Here is a 20,248-nt window from a genome sequence, read left to right as displayed (position 1 = left end):
AGTTTTAACAGCCATTCGAAATAGTCCAGAGTTACAGTGGGATCACCCACCGAAAATCATCACGGAAGAGAAGGCTATCCAAGTGACAGGCAAAAAAGTTACTTTGTATGATTTAATACAAAAAAAATGGAGATTTAAATGCATTTACTGGAATACCTACTCTAAATTTGCTGGAAAAAATTTGCGAAGCTGCTAGTTTGTTAGAAAACAAAAAATTCGAAACCATTATTAGCTAAAACAACGTATTGTTCTAGTGTTTGCTAAGTTAAAAACTGACCTCACTTTTCTTTGCCTTTCTGTTAAATTGGTGTCTCGGCAACTTTCTGAAGTATTAAAACCTGCAATCCCCTGGTCAGGAAAAGAAGAGATTTAAAATAGAATACCTGTTACTTTTAAGAAATTTCCTAAAACAAGAATTATTTTGGACTGCACAGAATTACTTTTACAAAAAAGCAAGTGTCGTGTAATGACTTATTCTCACTACAAAGGGGACCACACATTAAAAGTTATGATTGGAATAGCACCATCTGGTTTAATTACATTTATAAGTTCTGTTTATGGTGGCCGTATCTCAGACAAAGAAATTTTGTCTGAGATACGTCTCCAGTTTGGTTTAGCGTAGCTAAACACATTTCAACAGAATTACTGTAGCTTACTTCAACATTATTTGTATAAAATATAGCTAAATCATACTCTAGCACTATGTCAGTAGGCCATGACTCAGCAAAGACTGGTAGAACTTTATTGTTGCTAATAATACTTTGACGTAGAGATATCTGAAGGATTTCTTCCTCATAGAACTTTGTGTCTTAATGAATAGGAACTACACTTTTTAAAGTCAGACTTAATTCTGAATCTTCTGCTTCGGAGAGTAATATCTTCAATATCTTAGTATCTGCTGGTTTTGCTAGACGCGTATCTAATTCTCTTCTTACAGTGTTTTTTCATGTGGCAAAACTGGTTAATTGACACGATACTTTCATACACATTGTTTTTTAATTTTCCCCACTGTTGCTTGATGTCTGCAGTGCTTAATTGTTCCAATTTTGCCATCGTATGCTTGTAAGTAATAAAAGGAATTATAAACAAGTACGTACGTGGAAGAAATCCTTGGTGAGTATCAAATCGGTTTTAGGCCAGGTAGGTCAACAATTGACCAGATTTTTGTGCTACGTCAAATCTTAGAAAAAACCAATGAATTTAATATTGACACGTTCCATCTCTTTGTGGACTTTAAGTCAGCGTATGATAGCGTCCTAAGAGGTAAATTATACGAAGCCATGAATGAACTTAACATTCCCCATAAATTAATAAGGCTCGTAAAAACAACTATGAGTAAAGTGATCTGCAGAGTGCAAATACAAGGCGATATGTCACAAGCGTTTGAAACATATGCAGGGTTACGGCAGGGAGACGCGCTGGCGTGCCTTCTCTTTAATATAGCGTTAGAAAAGACTATAAGAGATGCCGAGTTACACAATAGGGGAACAATCTTTAATAAATCAACGCAGATTATGGCTTACGCTGACGATCTGGATTTGATCGCACGTACTACACGAAGACTTAAAGAGATGACTTCCACCTTCTTGACAGCCGCACAAAATATGGGCCTTAAAATAAACGAGGAAAAAACCAAAATGTTAGCATCTATTCCAAATAACAGAGATAGAGCTAGAAACGCCGAAGAAAACTTCAGTATAGACCAATATAATTTTGAGGTAGTAAATAAGTTTACATATTTGGGTTCTCTCATAACAAACGATAATGACACATCTGAAGAAATAAAACGGAGGGTACTGCTAGCAAACAAATGTTATTTTGGACTAAGCAAGCAGCAAAAAAACAGAAATTTAAGCCAGAAAACCAAAATAATAATATATAGAACACTCATCCTACCAGTGCTGACATATGGGTCAGAAACATGGACCATCTCCAAAACAGACGCAAATCTTCTGCTCGTCTTCGAAAGGAAGATACTAAGAAGAATAATGGGCGCATTCTGTGAGAATGGTATTTGGAGAAGGCGATATAATTTCGAATTGTACGAGAAGTATAAAAAAATAGTATTGCGTATTAGTGGCGAAATAGACTGGGGAAGGTAAAGGCTCAACTAGAGCTGTAGCACCACTGATGATGATGATGATGATGATAAACATGTAGTTATGGCAAAATGGTTCTTTTACTTTTATCAAATCACTATGTAATCACTTACTGAAAAATATATAGTAATGTGCCAATTATATGTTTGCATTTGCCTGAATTTCCAGCGTTACATGTACAATTACAAATAACATTTTTAATAATATCAATCACTTCAATTTTCACTTGTATTTGGTGTTGTACTCCCCTCAAATTGCTCGTTTGAAGGCACAATGCTTGTATCACTGCGGTTTTCCCACTAAATGATATTATTCCACAAGTAATAATATGGTTGGAATCTAAAATTGCTTGCCCTTCAACTAGGGGTCTTTTAAAATTCCCTCTCAAATTTAAAATATCATTTCCTATTTTTCGTCCGCCATCTTTCAAAATAAGTGCTGCCACCTACAGTCATTTGAGAACGGTAATAATCAACTTTTATATTTATTATTTTTCATTTTATAATCAACTTATCGCATACTAAGGCAATGAACTTTTCGCACGTCGAAAAATTTGAACACTTTTGTGCGTCTTTCTAGAAATCTTCGTTGTTGTGTTCTTCTTCTTCTTCGGCTTTTCCCATTATGAGTTTGCCGTTTTTGTCCTCCACAGCACTCTATTTTCCAAGTCATCCTTCTCTGAGGTCTCTATCTATCATAGCATTTCCTATGTATGTTTTCCATCTTGTAGCAGTTCTTCCTCTCCGTCTTCTTCCCGGCGGGTCCCAGTTCCAACTGTTTTGTAATTGATAATTCTACTTCCATTCTGTTCCATATTTTCTCTATTCTTACTTTATTCGCTCTGGTAATTTGTAAGCATCTCCTCATAAAGTCCAGTTTAGCTATTTTTATTTTGTTTCGTATTGATGTCATTGGCCATACTTCCGCTCCATATAGGGTAATATTAATCACTATGTTCTGAAAGATCCTTTTTTTTGTTTTCTTTTGTTAGAGTGTTGTTCCATATCACTCCATTGAGTGATTTCGTTTTCCCCGTGCTATTTTCATTTCTATATCTTTCGTACAAGTACTTGTATGAAAGATATAATCTCGGCTTATGATTGACCCTAAATACTTAAGACTTACAACTCTTTAATAGTCTCTTCTTCCAAACTTAAGTTTAAATCTGCAACCTCGGATCCAATACATAATATCATATACATATTTATCTTGAGTCCCCGTAGTTCATATATATATATATATATATATATATATATATATATATATATATATATATATATATATATATATATATATATATATATATATATATATATATATATATATATATATATATAATAACGGATTTATTACGGCTGTCGCCGCTTCTCCGCCCCCAATTTCCATCTTTTTCTGTCATATGCAGTTGCCTCTTGCCGCCATTGTTTCATCAATATCGTTGCGCCAACTTCTCCGTGGTCGTCCTCTCTTTCTTCTTTCAGGAGGGATCCATTCCAGTACTCTCCTAGGCCATCTGTACTCTGGCATTCTTTTAACATGTCCGAACCAGATTAATTGTTTTCTTTCTATGTCATCATTGATATTTCTCTCCATTTTCATTTCGTTTCTTATTTGTTCGTTTCTAACTCTCTCCAGTTTCGATCTACCGCAGCTTCGTCTCAGATAATCCATTTCTGTCGTCATAAGTTTGTTTTTATTAGCTTTGGTGACGTCCCATACTTCCGAACCGTAAAGTGTAATACTTTGAACTATACTACCGTAAATGTGTTTTTTGGTTTCTCGTCGAATTGTTTTTTGCCAGAGAAGAGAGTTTAAGGCACGGGTTGCTGCTCTGCCCTTGTTTATTCTTTCCCTGATTTCATCTGCGCTATTTCCCTTCTTGTTGAAAATGACCCCCAAATATTTGCAGGATTGCACGCCTTTGATTTTGTCGTCTTCCAAGACTAGGTCACATATTTCATCTGTTCCCACTGAGAGATATTCACATTTTGTCATATTCATGTTTAGACCTGCCACCTCATATTCTTCTTGCAGTTTTCTTACCATATAGCTAAGATCGTAGCTGTCTTCGGCAATTACTACCTGGTCATCCGCAAAGAAAAGTGTATATAGCTTGTTTTCTTCCACCGTTATTCCCATGTTTCTACATTTTTTTACCCATTTCACTAAGGATCTGTCCAAATAGATTTTAAATAAGGTGGGTGACAGACAGCAGCCTTGTCGTAGTCCTTTTGTTGTTTGAAAAGGATAGGTGATTTCTTGTCCCATTTTAATTCTCGCAAAGTTTTGTTCGTAATATTTTTGAGTGGCGTTAATAAGAATTGGGTTCATTTTCAAGTTACCCATTTCTATCCATAGTTGGGAGATCGGTACACTGTCATATGCTTTTTCCAAATCTATTAAAGCTATATGAGTTTCTCTATTTCTCTGCACTCGTTTTTCCATTGCAATTTTTAATGTGAAGATATTATCCATAGTGGAGCGTCCGGCCCTAAATCCCGCTTGTTCTTCGGGTTGTTTGTCTTTGATATCATTTTCTATCAGGTTTCGTAGTACTTTTGAGTATAGTCGGCCTATAGTAGCAATCACTGCGATCCCTCTATAGTTTTTAGGATCCATCTTTGTGCCTTTCTTGTGTATTGGAGAGATATACGATTGTCTCCATTCTTCTGGAACTTCTTCTCCGTTTAAGCATCTTTCGAATAATTTTCGGATCATCTCAAACAGTTTTGATGATCCATATCTAATCAACTCTGGATGTATTCCGCCTGGGCCTGGAGATTTTTTTAATTTCATTCCCTTAACTGCTTCATTCACTTGTTCTATTGATATTTCGATTCTTCCTTCTACTTCCACTTGTTCATTTGTCTGTTTAAACCTTTCTCTTCTCTCTGTTAATAAGTTCTCAAAATGCTCTACCCATGTGTTCTCTGGTATTCTATTTATTATGACTTGGTTTTTTGTCGTTGTTCTCATCGTTTTTATAGTTCTCCAGGCTTCAGAGCTCTTTGTCCCTCCTATATGGTTGTCTAGGTAATGGCATTTTTGTTCCCATGTACTATTTTTCTTTTTAACCACTTCTCGTTTGACTTCTTTATTCAAGTTTTTATATTGTTGTTTTGTACGTTCGTCTCCCTGTTGTAATAACTGTAGATATACTTCCTTCTTTCTTTTTATCTTTTCTTCCACTTCTTTATCCCACCAATATGGTTTATCTACTCTTCGTACCTGTGGCCCTAAGGCTTCTAGCGCTGCGTCTTTCATGCAGTTTTTTATATGTTCGTATTCATCCGTCGTTGATCTGTGTGATTCCTGTAGTTTTTGTGTTAGTCTCCAGGAGTAAAGTAACTGTGTGCTCTCGTTATCTAGATTATCTAAGGTGTACGTAGTTCTCTCTATTTTTTCTCTGTGTTCTTTGTTGATGTCTGTGTGATTCCTGTCTACGAATGGTGTATATATTTTTCCTATTATCAGGCAGTGGTCCGAGCCGCACTCTGCTCCTCTATTCACCTTTACGTCCTGTACTCTTAACTTAGTTTGTTGTCTTGTTATGAAATAATCTATTATCGATTTTAGACCTCTTGTGTGCTGATACCATGTGTATTTATGTATGTTCTTGTGGGCGAAAAAACCATTCAAAATCTTTAACTTGTAACAGCCACACCGCTCCATGGCTGAATACCACCGAAGTTACCATAACAGTGTCCACCGAGAGTGAACGGTGACAAGAGACACAGATAGATATATATGTTTTGTTGTTGTAAGATGTAGGTTAAATTGTAACACATGGTTTTCCTTTTAATAAAATCGTGTAAATCAATATTCACAGTCATTACCTAACTATTTTAACTAATACCCACATCACAACTGGCACCCAACTTGGGCAAAATAGTTTAAAGTGTAGTTCGTATTTCATTGTTTCATTGTGAACAGAAAAAAAGTGTTTTTGCTCCCGCCATTGTAAGGTGATTAGTGGACATTTTCACTTAGTTTAGTGCTTCACAACAATAAATCTACTGTGTATGTGACTGCTGTGGAAACTCCGCACAGACCATCCAAAAACATCCTGTGGGAATATCAATCTTCCACTACAGACCATTCAAAACATCCTGTGGGAATATCAATCTTCCACTAGGCCATTCAGAAACATCCTGTGGGAATATCAAGCTTCCATTCAAGGGTATTTACAAGAAATAAGCAACAGAAACTGTAAGCCTTTAATTTTTATTACTATTTTTGTGTTAAACTTGCAATCACGGCAACAAACGATAAACACAGTTATTCGCTTAGGTCGACGACGGTTTTTAGTTCAAGCGAATCAACATCAGCAGAAATGTCTTCGGTAAATTTAACAAGCGAACAGTTTCAAGCCTTATTAAATACAATAGCAAGGCCTATTTCGGTCTCAGGTAGTTTAGCAAAATGCGTTTCTCGCTTCGATGGATCAAAGGGGGCTGATGTAAAAGCTTTTATAGATGCGGTCGAGATCTATAAAGAGTGCACCCACGTATCTGACGCGAACGCATTAAAGGGTATACCCATGCTGCTAGACGGTTTCGCCGCTACGTGGTTTCAAGGTGTTAAAAATACGGTAAACACGTGGGCCAGCGCCATTAATTTATTACGATCGACTTTTGGACCTCAAAAACCAGCCTACAGAGTGTATCGGGAACTGTTTTCGACGGAACAAGATGCTAAAACTCCGTGTGACATTTTTGTATGCAAAGCGCGCGCGATAATAGCTCAGTTACCGGCAGATACATTAACCGAAGCCACTCAATTAGATATGGTATACGGTTTGTTGCATAGGAGAATACGTGAAAAAGTAGCACGTGATAAGATCAATACATTTAGCGAACTCTTAAAAGAAGCGAGGCAAACTGAAGAATCGTATGAAAATCCGGAAATAACCATTAAAAACGAAAACGAATCAAAACGGGTACGGTGTAGCTTTTGCAAAAATCCAGGTCACGTGAAGGATGAATGTCGAAAATTGGCCGCAGCCAGAACCAGGGAAGCAGATTCTCGAAAATCTTCGGTTGAGCCCAAACCTAATCCTCCTCTAGTAACTTCTCATACTAGCCCTAAACCAACCTTTCCTACTTCGAATCAGATTTCGTGTTATGGATGTAAGACCCCTGGATTCATTAAGAGTAATTGTCCAAAATGCAAATCATCCAGTAAATCCTCAGCAGTATCTGAATTTATGCTTGCTGAAACAGTTAATGTCGACCAACAGTTTGCTACAAACCTATCAACTAAACCCATTGTTCAGGTCACTATTGAAGGTCATGTAGGTCATTGTTATCTTGATTCGGTAGCACAGTGCAGTATTGCTGGCTCTCAGCTAAGAGATATCCTCTTAAAGGATGAGGTACCCTTTTCCACAAAAAGTGTAGGCATGACCCTAGCGGATGGTAGGACTACTTCTACTACTGTTTTGGTCTTTGATTTAGTTGTTATCTTACAAAACCGCTCTCATAGCATTTCCTTAATTTCTGTGCCCACACACACAAATAGTCGTACCTTACTGGGGGCAGACTTCTTAAGAAAAGCTAACATCATTCTAGACATTCCTAATGACTCATGGTTTTATGGTGATGTCCCTAATATCCCCTACTCATTTGCTCCAGATCCAGCTCAGGTCAGCTCTCCTTGCCAGGTCAATAGCGTTACTCTTGCTCATTTAGAACTACGAGTAGATGAAGGAATTTCTCTATCCTTAGAAGAAAGATCCAATCTTAACAACATTGTTAAGGAAAATTCTGATTTATTCGTATATAATATAGACCCTACTCCATATGCTGAACACTCCATTGTATTGGTTGATGATGTACCAATATCTGTTCCACCTTACCGTATGTCAGAGCCCAAAAGGCAATTACTGCGTCAGGAACTAGATAAACTTTTGGCTCAAGGCATAATCGAAGAGTGTGAGTCCCCATATGCTTCACCTGTGGTACTTGTGCCTAAGAGAGATGGAGGTATCAGATTAACAGTAGACTATCGACGCTTAAACGCAATAACACGTGCAGATAAGTACCCTCTGCCACGTATTGAAGATATTTTGCATGCAGCAAAGGAAACCCGATTTATGACTACCCTCGACTTAAAATATGGTTATCATCAAATCTCTGTACGAACAGCTGATCGTGACAAAACAGCCTTCGTGTGTCCATTTGGCACCTTTCGTTACACACGCATGCCCTTTGGTATGTGTAACAGTCCCGCTAGTTTCCAAAGGATGATTGATAAATTTCGTGCTGGTCTTCAAAATCTGAATATCCTAGCTTATTTAGATGATCTGATAATATTATCCCCATCCTTCTCTGATCACATAGACGATTTGAAACAAGTATTCAACCGGATGCGCCTATTTAAATTATGTCTAAATAGAGCAAAATGTTCATTCGCCTGTGAGGAAGTCCTATATCTCGGACACATCCTTTCACCTTTGGGTATCCGGCCAAGTGAAAATAAAGTATCTGCCATATTAAACATGACACCACCCCTAAATGTTACTCAACTGCTAAAATTCCTGCAAACATGCTCATGGTTCCGTAGATTCATCGAAAATTTCTCCCATGTTGCTAAACCTTTGTCGAATTTAACCAAGAAAAATGTGAAATGGACCTGGGGAGCAGAACAACAAGAGGCCTTTGAATGTCTGAAACAATTATTGTGTTCCGCCCCAATCCTACGACAAGCTGACCGCAATTTACCTTATATACTTCGTACAGATGCTAGCAATTATGCTTTGGGGGCAAGTCTTCTCCAGGGGGAGAAAGAGAACGAACGACCTGTAGAGTATGCTTCGAGACTTCTGACTCCTGCTGAACAAAACTATAGCACTACAGAACGAGAAGCTCTCGCTGTGGTTTGGGCAGTGAAGAAATTTCGAGGATACTTAGAAGGCGCTACTACAATAGTGCAAAGTGATCACCAGGCCTTAAAATGGCTAATGACCTTAAAGTCCCCTACTGGACGGTTAGCTCGATGGGCTTTAGAGCTCATGCCATATGACCTAAAAATAGAATATATCACAGGAAGAAAAAATGTAATCGCAGATACTCTATCAAGGCCTCCCATGACAGAAGTTCCCATCATAGCTGAAGTTCATCTAGTAAGAGTAGATTTTCCAACTCTTAGTGTTGCTGATGTTCGAGAAGAGCAGCTTAATGATCCAGATGTTGCCAAGATTATTAGATGTTTAGAAGATCCCTCTTCTGACACAAGTGTAGATTTCAAGAGGTGGGCAGAAAGAGGATATATCATGAACAATGGGATATTATACCGTTATACTCCTGAAGTAGATGAAGAAGAGCCCCAATTGGTAGCGGCTAGTACACGTATTCCTCACATACTGCATGAGTACCATGATTCCGTTACTGCTGGTCATTATGGAGTGGAGAAGACATATCAAAGAATAATAAAACGCTACTATTGGCCTGGAATGAAGAAAATTATCTCTGACCATGTAAGTAAATGTCTTGAGTGCCAACGCTATAAAGTCTCTAACCTCAAACCCGCTGGTCTCCTACAAACCCCTGTTCAGTCCCAGAGGTTTGAAGTGCTATCTATTGATTTATTTGGGCCTTTGCCCCTCTCTCCTCAAGGTTATACATGGATTCTGGTAGTGGAAGACACTGCTAGTCGTTGGGTAGAATTATTTCCGTTAGAATCTGCTACTGCCGCTGCCTGCGCCAAGTGTTTCATAGACAACATAATCTTACGATACGGAATCCCTCGTCGAGTCGTCAGTGACAACGGTACTCAGTTCGTGAGTGCGGTAATGCAACAAGTGGCGCATTGCTTTGGGTACCAACAGAACCTTATACCTGTATACCACCCGGAAGCTAACCCCGTCGAACGAAAAAATAGAGACATTAAAACTCAGTTAGCTATTCTAACAAATAATGACCATTCGTCTTGGTCTGAAAAGTTACCCGCTATACGGTTCGCGATGAACACTGTGAAGTGCGACTCAACCGGTTTCACTCCTGCGTACCTCACGTTCGGTCGCGAGTTACGAACTCCTGATGATGCAAATCGTGATTTTCGAAGCATCATAGCCAAGGACAACTTCGTGCCACAAATCACGCCCTATCTAATAACTTTGAGTAAAGCTCTTAGTGAAGCCCGCGAAACACATGAACAATCCCAAGATAGACGTAAGAAGTATAAAGACTGCCACCGCCGCTCGGTTTCGTTCGAAGTAGGTGATATTGTGCTAGTCGATTCGCATACACTAAGTGACGCGTCTAAGTCCATAACTTCGAAGTTCGCGCCGCGTCGTGACGGACCCTACAAGGTGACCAAAATGCTGTCCCCTACAACCTATGAAGTTTCACACATCGACACTCCGGATGTTCCTGCTGGAAAATATCATGTCTCAGCCTTGACGCCTTTCCATGCCAATCCAGAAGATCCGTGCCCTGCTCCAGTTCAACCTCTCCGTAGAAGAGGTCGTCCAGTGAAATCCTCAGAAGCCGACCCTCCTGCTCCACTGGTCTCCTGCCCAGAGTCTTTGACCCTTGGGTTAGACGATAGCGAAATGGGCCCCCCTGTTGGAGATGACCTTGCTCAAATTGAAGCTGAACCTGAACCTGACCCTATTGTCAGACGTAGACAACCCCGACCAAAACGTTGTCATTGCTGTCCTGTAGAGCTCTATTCCTGCTTAGACTCTGTTGCCCCACCCGCGAGTCGCCAGGGTGGTGCAAAGGGGGAGGATGTAACAGCCACACCGCTCCATGGCTGAATACCACCGAAGTTACCATAACAGTGTCCACCGAGAGTGAACGGTGACAAGAGACACAGATAGATATATATGTTTTGTTGTTGTAAGATGTAGGTTAAATTGTAACACATGGTTTTCCTTTTAATAAAATCGTGTAAATCAATATTCACAGTCATTACCTAACTATTTTAACTAATACCCACATCACAAACTCATATTGTTGGCATATATTTATGAGTCTTTCTCCGTTGTTGTTAACTGTTTCTTCTCCATGCATGCCTACCACTTTACTTTGAACTTGTTTTCCTACTCTGGCATTCAGGTCTCCTCCGCATATAATCTCATGGCTGTTAGGAATTTCGTTCAGGATTTTTCTAAAGTCTTCTTCAAAAGCTTCCTTTTCTTGCACCGAGTAGTCATCATTTACGGCATATACCCCCAGAATTGTTATTTGTGTTCCTCTTAGGAGAACCGTCACTTTAATAAAACGTCCGTAGTTCATATTCCTCCTTTTATTTCCTTATCACTTAGCGGAGTTCCAACAGAAGTGAAAATTTCTTAAATTGCGTTGAAATTATACGTATGATGGCAATGAAATTCCAATTATGGGTAAAACGAAGAATAAATTAAGTTCATTTAACTGCACAACATCGTTAAAGTCGTTTTTCACTTCAATAGTATATGACACACGCAACGCGTATATACTATATAAATATAGTAGATCTTTTTAAAGGGAAAAATAATTAAAATCGCGACAGTCACCGCTACGGTACAGCGAAATATATAATGTAAGTACATTATATACATTGTACATTTAAAAATGCACAACATTTCAATTAATTAATTTTATGTAATTAATATTCACAAAAAATTATTAATTTATGTATCTCAAATTAATACTTATAATTTCAACTCACGCGCGTGTTTTTACTATACCCTGTATATATTTTTTGGCCTACATTATGTCTACTATACGTCTTACGTTTCATGTGATGTATCATATGCTAGGATTCGGCTGGTTGTCATAGGTCTCCTTTAAGTCAATAAATAAAAATTTGTCTTATACTAAATCTATTATCATTCATAGTGCCATCGGATATCTCGTATTTAACTATATGTTCATTAATAAAGAAGATGCTGTGTAGTGCCCTTTTGGTAGTCGCCTTATTTGCTTCTTCTATCTTAGTATATTCGTTATATCCTCTGTATTTGTTATGTCGCATGTTAGAATTTGATCAGTTGTTTATTTTGTACTCAGCCAGAGGCCTTTTTCAAGTTAATAAATCAAAATTTGTCTTATAGTAAATCTATTTTCATCCGTAGTGACATCTGATATCTCGTATGTAACTATACATTCATTAATAACGAAGAAGCTGCGTAGTGTCCTTTTGTTAGTCACTTTGTTTTTTTCTATTAATGTAATCGATATCCCTTCCCTTTCATTAACGCATAACACGCTCCAACCGGACCAATAAATCTAGACCTCATATACTGCAACAAACTTAAGTTTGGGAATATGACTCGTAACTCGACGATGCGCAGTGAATCGTGTTTACTATTGTTATGGAAACGACGAGCGTGCTGCTTGTCAGTATCGTAGTTTGAGAAGTACGTATCGCAAAGTATTTCACTTGTTGATTTAATCTTGTTGGATAGTTTATTAATTTTTTTTAGATTACTGCTTAGTATATTGGTAGTAATAATTAGTGTATTATTAAGTCATTTAGATTAGTGGGTTTAGTTCAGTTATTAATAATAATTATTTAACAATATCCTAAAAAGATATGAACAAAATTAAACCATTATACTTTTGAACAGATACTCTCAAATTATCTAGAACAAATTACAGGTGGCGAAAACTCGAAGACAATAGCAGCATCCTAATGGTAAGTTATGATATTCATTTAAAACAAATAGAATATTTAAAGTAGCTAATTTAATCTCTATCTGAGGATATAACCATAGAAATTAAAGAAACCGATTTCTAAGGGCAAAGGCTGATTATTGTTCATGTTGGAAAAAGACTGGATTTGTACTTAACGCTGTGTTAATTTTTACATCAGGTGCATGCTTATAATTAAACAATCAATTTTAATAACAATAACGGTACTGTAAGCCATAATTACTAATAAAGTTTCATAATAAATTAAATTCTGTTGACGAGGCAAAGGTCGTTCGGCAAAAAGTTTTTGGTAAAGGAACATTTAGTAAAAATAATAATAATATACAATGATTCTTTTAATTTGCCAAAAAATCCTTTAAATTAATTTGTACGATAATTTTATGATATTTATGTTTTTGGGATCCAAGACTGGCGACTATGATGATGATATAATTCACCTTAATTTTATAAAGTGGGTCAGAAGTCAGCTCTTCCCTAACTTACCCAAAAATTCGGTCCTGGTATATAGTTGATAATGCATCCTATCATAATGTGCTAATGGAAGAAATGTGACGTCTGCTAGCCGAAGGGATATTATGGTAAAGTGGTTATAGAAAAAAAGTATTCCTTTTCCACAGCCGAAGCGAAATTATATAAAATTATACAAGCCCATAAACCACGTTTTCCATTTGTTTATGTATTAGATTATGAGCTTTAACAACATGAACATAAAGTACTTCGCTTGATTCCCTATCTTCCGGAGTTAGACCTTATCGAAAAAATATGGGCTTTGGTAAATGGTAGAGTGGCTACATATAATACAACGTGTAATATAAATAATGTTGAAAATATAACAAAAACAAAATTTTTAGACATGTTAATAGAAGAGTGGGTTACTATATGTAAACACGTACAAAAATATGAAAACACTCAAATCGAAAACGAACATTTGTTAGACGCTACGCTGGACCATTTACAATTTGTTGTTAATACTGGTTTATATGAAGAAAACATTTTTTAGGATGACAGTGATTCAAATCCAGAAATAGAGATCTTAGAATCATGCGGGGAATTATAACTAAAGCATTCTTTTTAGATAAATAAATATATTATTGAATTAGTTAAAATAAACTATTTACTTATTTTTTTTTGTAAAGTTGAAACCCTTTCTTCGTGGTAATGTTAACAAATTGTAAATATTGAGGAATTTTTAATTTATTAAAGTGCTCCTAATATTTTACTCATTATTTTATCGAGTGGAACTGACTATAAACTTATGAAAAATTATTTTAAATCTACCTGTTTCCGCCCGCCATTGGTAGAAACAGTCCGCTCACCGGCGCTAAACACTACGTCACATTCCCAAACTTAAATTTGTTGCACTCTACGTCATGATCCGTTCTCGAGCTGTGCGACCAATTTACGTAGCGGTGGCGGTCGCAAAAATCTGTCGCGTATTTAATTGTTATTCCCCATCCAAAAAGTGAACAACATCGCTAAAGAAGTTTTCACTTCAAAAATTCATTAACAAGCTATTACAAGGTAATAAAAAGGTAGGTAGGTATTCTTAGCATAAAAAAGATAAAATAAAATTATGTTATATTTACAATTTTCTTTCATTAGTAACAGCCACACTAAAGTATTGACTTTTTGACACACTTAAAACTTTCAAGAGTTTTGTAAGATTTAATGATTTTGATTTTACATGTTTTGTATGCTGATAACTTCATTTCTGTTTCTGAATTATAGATTAAGATTAAAAGGAAATATTAAATCTATGCAAAAAATAACATTTTAAATCAACAGTTAAAATTAAAATATATCTTCTTAGTTCTTTTGACAAAATACATTGATTCAACACAATAATCCCTACAGTGAATTAATTTTTAAGAATAATTTACAGAAGTCCATCTCTAATAGGGATAAATAACATTAACAATGGTGGAATGTGGATTAAAACAAAATGTAATATTAACACATATATTACTGAACCAAATGAGATATATCATCCATAATAGGAGACTGTTGCTGTTGTTGCTGCTGCTGCTGTTGATGCTGAATCTGTTGCTGTAGAGCAAAATTCTGTTTGGAAAGAAGCAGCGTTGAGCCAGGCGATTGTGTCTGGAAGTTTGCTTGCGCTGATGGATTTGATACTACCACTAATTTTTGTTGCGTTGCCAACTTGGGCTGGGCTTGATTCAGGTTGGAAACGAATTTGACAACAGTGTTCTGGGATGTCGATATGCTCTGGCTTTGTTGGATTTGATGTGAAGTGCTCATTGGTGTTTGTGGTCTTTGAGATACAAACACGAATTTTTGATTGGATTGTGGTATTTGTGCTCTTGGAGTGGGATTCATGACAATTGTTCTTCCAGCAGGGTTCTGCTAAAAATTAAAAATACCATAATTTGTTTTCAGAAGATTATTAATTGCTGATAGATTAAATCTTTTACAAAACTTACCTGCTGGATTATACCGCTGGATGTATTGACAGTTTTTGTTATTGGAGAACTACAAGTAATTGGATTATTAACATTTGATACAGAAGTGGGCAAAATATTTGGCTGCGTTCTTGCTTTAACAACAGCTGCATGCAGTGACAACCCTAAGTATCCATATTCTTGTCTATATTCATCTGGATTATCTGGTGGGTTCCTTATGCTCTTCAATACAGGAGCAAGAACTTTAATAAGTAACTGTTTTATATGTCCAGAGGCTATTTTTTCCATATTCGATGTTGGATTGCCATCTAGGTATCCTTCAATTCTATTTCCTACAAATAAATAACATTAAAATATGAATATGTATCTGAAGCTATTTTTCTTGTAGCATTTTTATGTTTTTTTTACTTTTTTTAATGGGAAATAACCACAATATTATTTGAAAATACATTTGTTTCTTGATTTCTACTTCAGTAACCTGTCCTTTGAGATCAATATATTCATTTTTGAGAAAATCATTGCATTTTCAATTAATATTATGGTTATTTACCTTTAAAACATCTAATACATAATAGTAAAACGTGATTCTTTTCACTATTTGTGCAAATTGTGAATGAAATAAGATAAACTTACCAATATTCTTAACTTTTGGTAAGATAAAGATCCTAGTAACTTCAGCTCCCAGTTCTGACAATCCCTGTAGTGCACCATACAATGAAGAAAGAGGGACTTTATCCTGCTGCAATGCATTTGTAAACATTCTCGTGACACGTGTCTGTATATTATTTGTACTAGTATTGAAATTTTTGCAAATTTGAGCCATCAGTCTTGATGCAAAATCTCTGAGAGCCCAGTGATTGTCTAGTTCCGGCCTCATGCATAACTGCTTTGATACTATACATGTTGTTACTGAAGGAATCAATTCGTGTAGCTAAAAAATGATGATTTTGATATGTAATAAAATGTTTGTTTAAATGGATGATCAAAATACAAATAAAAGAAGCAATTAAACAGAAAAAGATGTCTAATGCCACAATTGGTGAAGATGTATAAAATTTAGAATAATATATAAATAACAATTTAAATAAATGGTTTTAACTAAGTAAACAAACTATAAATAATAGAGTCAAAAAATTCTTATTTTAATGTTTTAAATAATAAATTCATAATACTTACATATTTCTCTAAATATAGTGACTGATTGTCTAACAATGCTTTAACCATCCTCATCAAATATATCAAAAGAGCCAAATTGTTCTGAACAACATTAACTCTAACACCTTCTATAATGAAGGTACACATTCTGGGCAACATTTCATGTAGACCAGGATCTGATGCTAAACTCTGTAGGGCTTCTGCTCGCCTCGCTTCATCAGACCCTACACAAGCCTCCGTTATTTCTTTATAGTACAACTGTTGCTCAACAGAGAGTTCATGGGTTGCCAACTGTTTAATTTGGACTGTCTCTACATTTTTAAGTTTCTGTTTTCCTGTTGTTGGCTTTCCAGATGTTTCTTTTATTGGTTTTTTGTTTACTGGATCCACTGATTCCAACTGAAAAATATATCACAATAAGAAATCGATAAAAATAACATTGTGACTATATTTTATAAAGTTTAAAGATTTCTGACTGTAAAAATTCATTATTTATTCTCTTTTGTATGGATATTTTTATTAAATATTATAACGGATTTTTTGTATTAGCTAAATAGATCTCAAATATATCTATAATGGTTTGATAATTGTTGATATGGCAGAGTTATGAAATGTGTTCTTTTAAAAGTACACAAAATGTACAAAAGTCTGATATGCATTGTCTGTTATTCAATCAATGTTCTAATTCTAAAGAATGTTTTCAATGTTTTTTATATAACATTACATGACCATAAATACATACACTATGTTGTGCACAGTTTTGCTTACTATTACCAACACAGTAATAATTAGTATTACTAGAGATGTCATTCATAATCTTAAATTCTAAATGAGAAATTAAAAAGATAATATGACTTTATGGCCTACAATAAAAATAGAAAAAAACATAAACTTAGCAATCTAAATTTTATCATTTACCAAGTCTCGGGTTTAATTCTTAAATCTAATTAAAAAAAAAATAGCAGTATTATCACCCTCTCATCTATAAATATATTTCATATTTATAGCAACACATTAATCTTAAAAATATCATAATCAAATATCTTAATATATACTCAAAAATTGCTCATTTCAAGCTAATACTTTAATCAGAAAATATATTTGAACATTCTTGGCTATTCATAACTCTGTTTAATGCTTCAAGTGTCAACAGGATAATCTTCAATGAATATAGTGCTTGAATAAAGTGTACAAACTACTAATTCATGCCAAACTTGCTTTAAACTCAATTAAAAATACTGCAAATATTCACTTCATTACTTTTTGTACAACTTTTGCAACTGGAGGTGGATTTTCAGGTATAGTAGGCTGTACTCCATCAATAAACATCCAGTGAGATCTTAAAGTAGTTTCTAGAGGAGCCTTCGGACACATATTTTGGAGCAAATCATTCAAATCAACTTCTTTTTCTTCAATGAAATGCAACTCTCTTCCCCCACCAGAAGCGAATCGAAAAGGTAAATGTTCTGTCGATTGAAATCCATATTGTGGCTAAAAAAAATAAAAATTGTAAAACGCTAAATTCCAGAAAATGTGTTAATATATGTGGTACCTCAATATTTTTAACTTTCAGAGCAGAATCTACATCAGTTTGTAATAATTTCGTTCTTTTGGCGTTGTTCATAAATTTGGCAGCGTCTTGTATAATGTGCTTGATTCTAAACGATATATCTTCAGCTAGTTCCTTTGCAGCATCATCAGCTAAATAACCAATTCCTATACTTTCTGCAATAACTTTCATAGACTCTGTTGAAAAATTGGTACCGTACAAATCGTGATCACCTATCTTGGACATTTTTCACTTCTACTGAATTTTAATTAATATCTTACAAAATTTCTCATATTTTTTTTACAACAGTATAACTTTTTTTTATTTATTTACATAAACGATAAACACACCACACCACACTAATATCTGACATATTTCTTCTTCTTTTCAATGAATGTTGACACTTGACAACGTCTTCATAGAGTTCAAGAGAATTGACAGCCATTTATGACAGCACTTTTAGAAGTCTGTTTTACAGGTTACAGCTAGCAATTATACCTGCAAGACGCAAGAAATACAGTCTGATAAATGAACATTCTAAGGTAATAAGAATAACAATAATCGAAACTAATTTTAACTTTAATTTTCGAGTTTTTATACAGATTGGTTTGAAATGTTTTCAGATTTCAAAACCAATTTCCAAGTCTAATCTTATTTTATTATATCAGTTTATTTTCTGGTTATTAGTTTAAATGTTTCGCTAATACTGATATAATCGATAAATAACTTTCATTCATGGCTTTCAAACATGAAATAATTAAACATGTATACAGTGAACAAGTCCTCGAACGTGTAACTAAAGAACGTATGACGTATATGTATGTGTACAAAAATAGTTGGTACACTTGAGATGTGTCGTTAATGTCGTTAATAATTTTGACAGTTAATAAAAAATAGAAAATAAACCAGTAAACAAATAACACCATTTAATTTGTTTATTAATTTTTTTGAAATGGAAGAATACGATAAAATTTTTAATAATGATCCGATTTATATGAAAAGCCTTCTGGGAAAACAAGTTAGAATAAAAACTGTAGATAGTAGAACTCATTCTGGCATAGTTTATGTGATTGATCCTGTTTTCAAAACGGTTGTTTTACATACAAATTGGAAAAGTAATAAAGACCACGACACGCTTATGATTATGCATCATGCTATTGAATCTATGGAAGCATTACCTGAACCAGTTAATGAGAGTTATTTAGAACAAACGTCAGAACATAATTCAAAAGAGAGAAAATATGCAGTAAAAAAGTGGTTGAAAAAAATGATGATAAATGTGAAAGAAAGTGGTGATTATTTAAAAGTAGACGATCATTTAGTAATTGTGCCTCCTTATGGCCCAGAAAATTGTATATGTAATAATACCATTGTTTTAGAAAAAGTACAGAACATTTTAGAAACCATGCCTCAAGATTTTTATTGATGAGTGGTGCATGTGATGTAAAACTAAGAAGTAATTCTTTAAGTTTTACTTATAGTAACATTATTTTGTTACTTAGTTTGTAAGTTTAAAAATGGTTAATATAAAATATGAATTAAGTGTTATAGTTTTTGTCTATAATTAAAGAAAAACAGTTTAATATTAATTATGAAGAAGGAAAATGACAGAAAACTTGGTGTTATTTAATGCAAGAAGGTAAAGTATGCAATAAAATATGATAATAGGCCAAGGAGATTAATATGGGGTTATATTGAAACATTCTTACCTCACTATAGAAGCAGACAAAATTGAAAAGTCTTAATATAATGTAATGTTTTCCCAGAAATTCATCTCCAGTCTCTCATTTCTGATGTTTTATGTACTCTTTTTGTTTTTGCTACATCTACTCTCATTTTTGCTATTGAAATTCTAACAAGTCTATTTAGCAAATTGTTGTCAAGACATTGTTGTGGTTCTTCAAAAGCATTTATAATTAGTTCAATTTATTTTCTGCCTACTTAACTCTCAACCAGTAAAATATCAAACCTTTTTTAATAACAGAAATTATCCAAGAAAAATACCAAGTACATCTTTACCTGTTGGGGTGATTTCAATTTTCAGTGGAAGAGGACTCTTCAATGACTATAGGAAAATTCCACTATTTGGAAGAGTGATTTCATCGTTAAAATGCTGAATGTCATTAAATTTAAATGTACTCAGCGGCCCCCGAAAACTACCCGTTTAATTTGCGTTTTCTCATCAGAAATCATAGAATGTATAATTAGTACATTTATTTGTGCTTCTCTATAGCAGACGTAACCACAAAATGCCGTACAGTGTAGCCGATTCTTCTTCAAGTAGCAGTTATGTTCATACAAACCTGAATTCTTCAACGCAGCAATTATTACCGACATAAAAATTCCAAAAAATGAGTTTTTCAATAGTAAAAATTGAGCACA

The 20,248-nt window shown here is 34.9% G+C and overlaps 2 protein-coding genes across 3 annotated transcripts; one reads left to right on the top strand and one right to left on the bottom strand.

The window, feature by feature from the left end:
- Positions 1–14,687: 14,687 nt before the first annotated feature.
- Positions 14,688–18,263, bottom strand: Taf6 (TBP-associated factor 6). Of its 2 annotated transcripts, none has more exons than XM_072537217.1 (6): positions 17,870–18,263; positions 17,578–17,808; positions 16,339–16,716; positions 15,796–16,093; positions 15,184–15,494; positions 14,688–15,103 (listed from the first exon to the last, which is right to left on the bottom strand). In XM_072537217.1, exons 1-6 carry the CDS (start codon positions 18,110–18,112, stop codon positions 14,705–14,707), a joined length of 1,860 nt encoding a protein of 619 aa, XP_072393318.1. In that variant the 5' UTR covers positions 18,113–18,263; the 3' UTR covers positions 14,688–14,704. The 2 variants fall into 2 exon arrangements, with proteins under 2 accessions (XP_072393318.1, XP_072393317.1); XM_072537216.1 differs by having other exon boundaries at positions 14,688–15,106; positions 17,870–18,262.
- A 472-nt stretch (positions 18,264–18,735) lies between these two features.
- Positions 18,736–19,409, top strand: LOC140446698 (gem-associated protein 6-like). Its single transcript, XM_072539295.1, has one exon. It carries the CDS (start codon positions 18,819–18,821, stop codon positions 19,290–19,292), a length of 474 nt encoding a protein of 157 aa, XP_072395396.1. The 5' UTR covers positions 18,736–18,818; the 3' UTR covers positions 19,293–19,409.
- The last annotated feature ends 839 nt before the right edge of the window (positions 19,410–20,248 follow it).

This window comes from Diabrotica undecimpunctata, chromosome 7, assembly GCF_040954645.1.
Source record: "Diabrotica undecimpunctata isolate CICGRU chromosome 7, icDiaUnde3, whole genome shotgun sequence".
NCBI lineage: Eukaryota > Metazoa > Arthropoda > Insecta > Coleoptera > Chrysomelidae > Diabrotica > Diabrotica undecimpunctata.
Note: the sequence above shows the minus strand (reverse complement) of the source record. Positions and strands in the feature narration are given on the sequence as shown.

Bases quoted from the DNA above. Each gene is read 5' to 3' on its own strand.
- Taf6 (XM_072537216.1), bottom strand. From the start codon at position 18,112: ATGTCCAAGATAGGTGATCACGATTTGTACGGTACCAATTTTTCAACA. The intron at 15,495-15,795 runs GTAAGTTTATCT...ATTTATTTGTAG, and splicing joins ACCAAAAGTTAAGAATATTG to GAAATAGAATTGAAGGATAC. The intron at 15,107-15,183 runs GTAAGTTTTGTA...TTTAATTTTTAG, and splicing joins CCAGCGGTATAATCCAGCAG to CAGAACCCTGCTGGAAGAAC.
- LOC140446698 (XM_072539295.1), top strand. From the start codon at position 18,819: ATGGAAGAATACGATAAAATTTTTAATAATGATCCGATTTATATGAAA.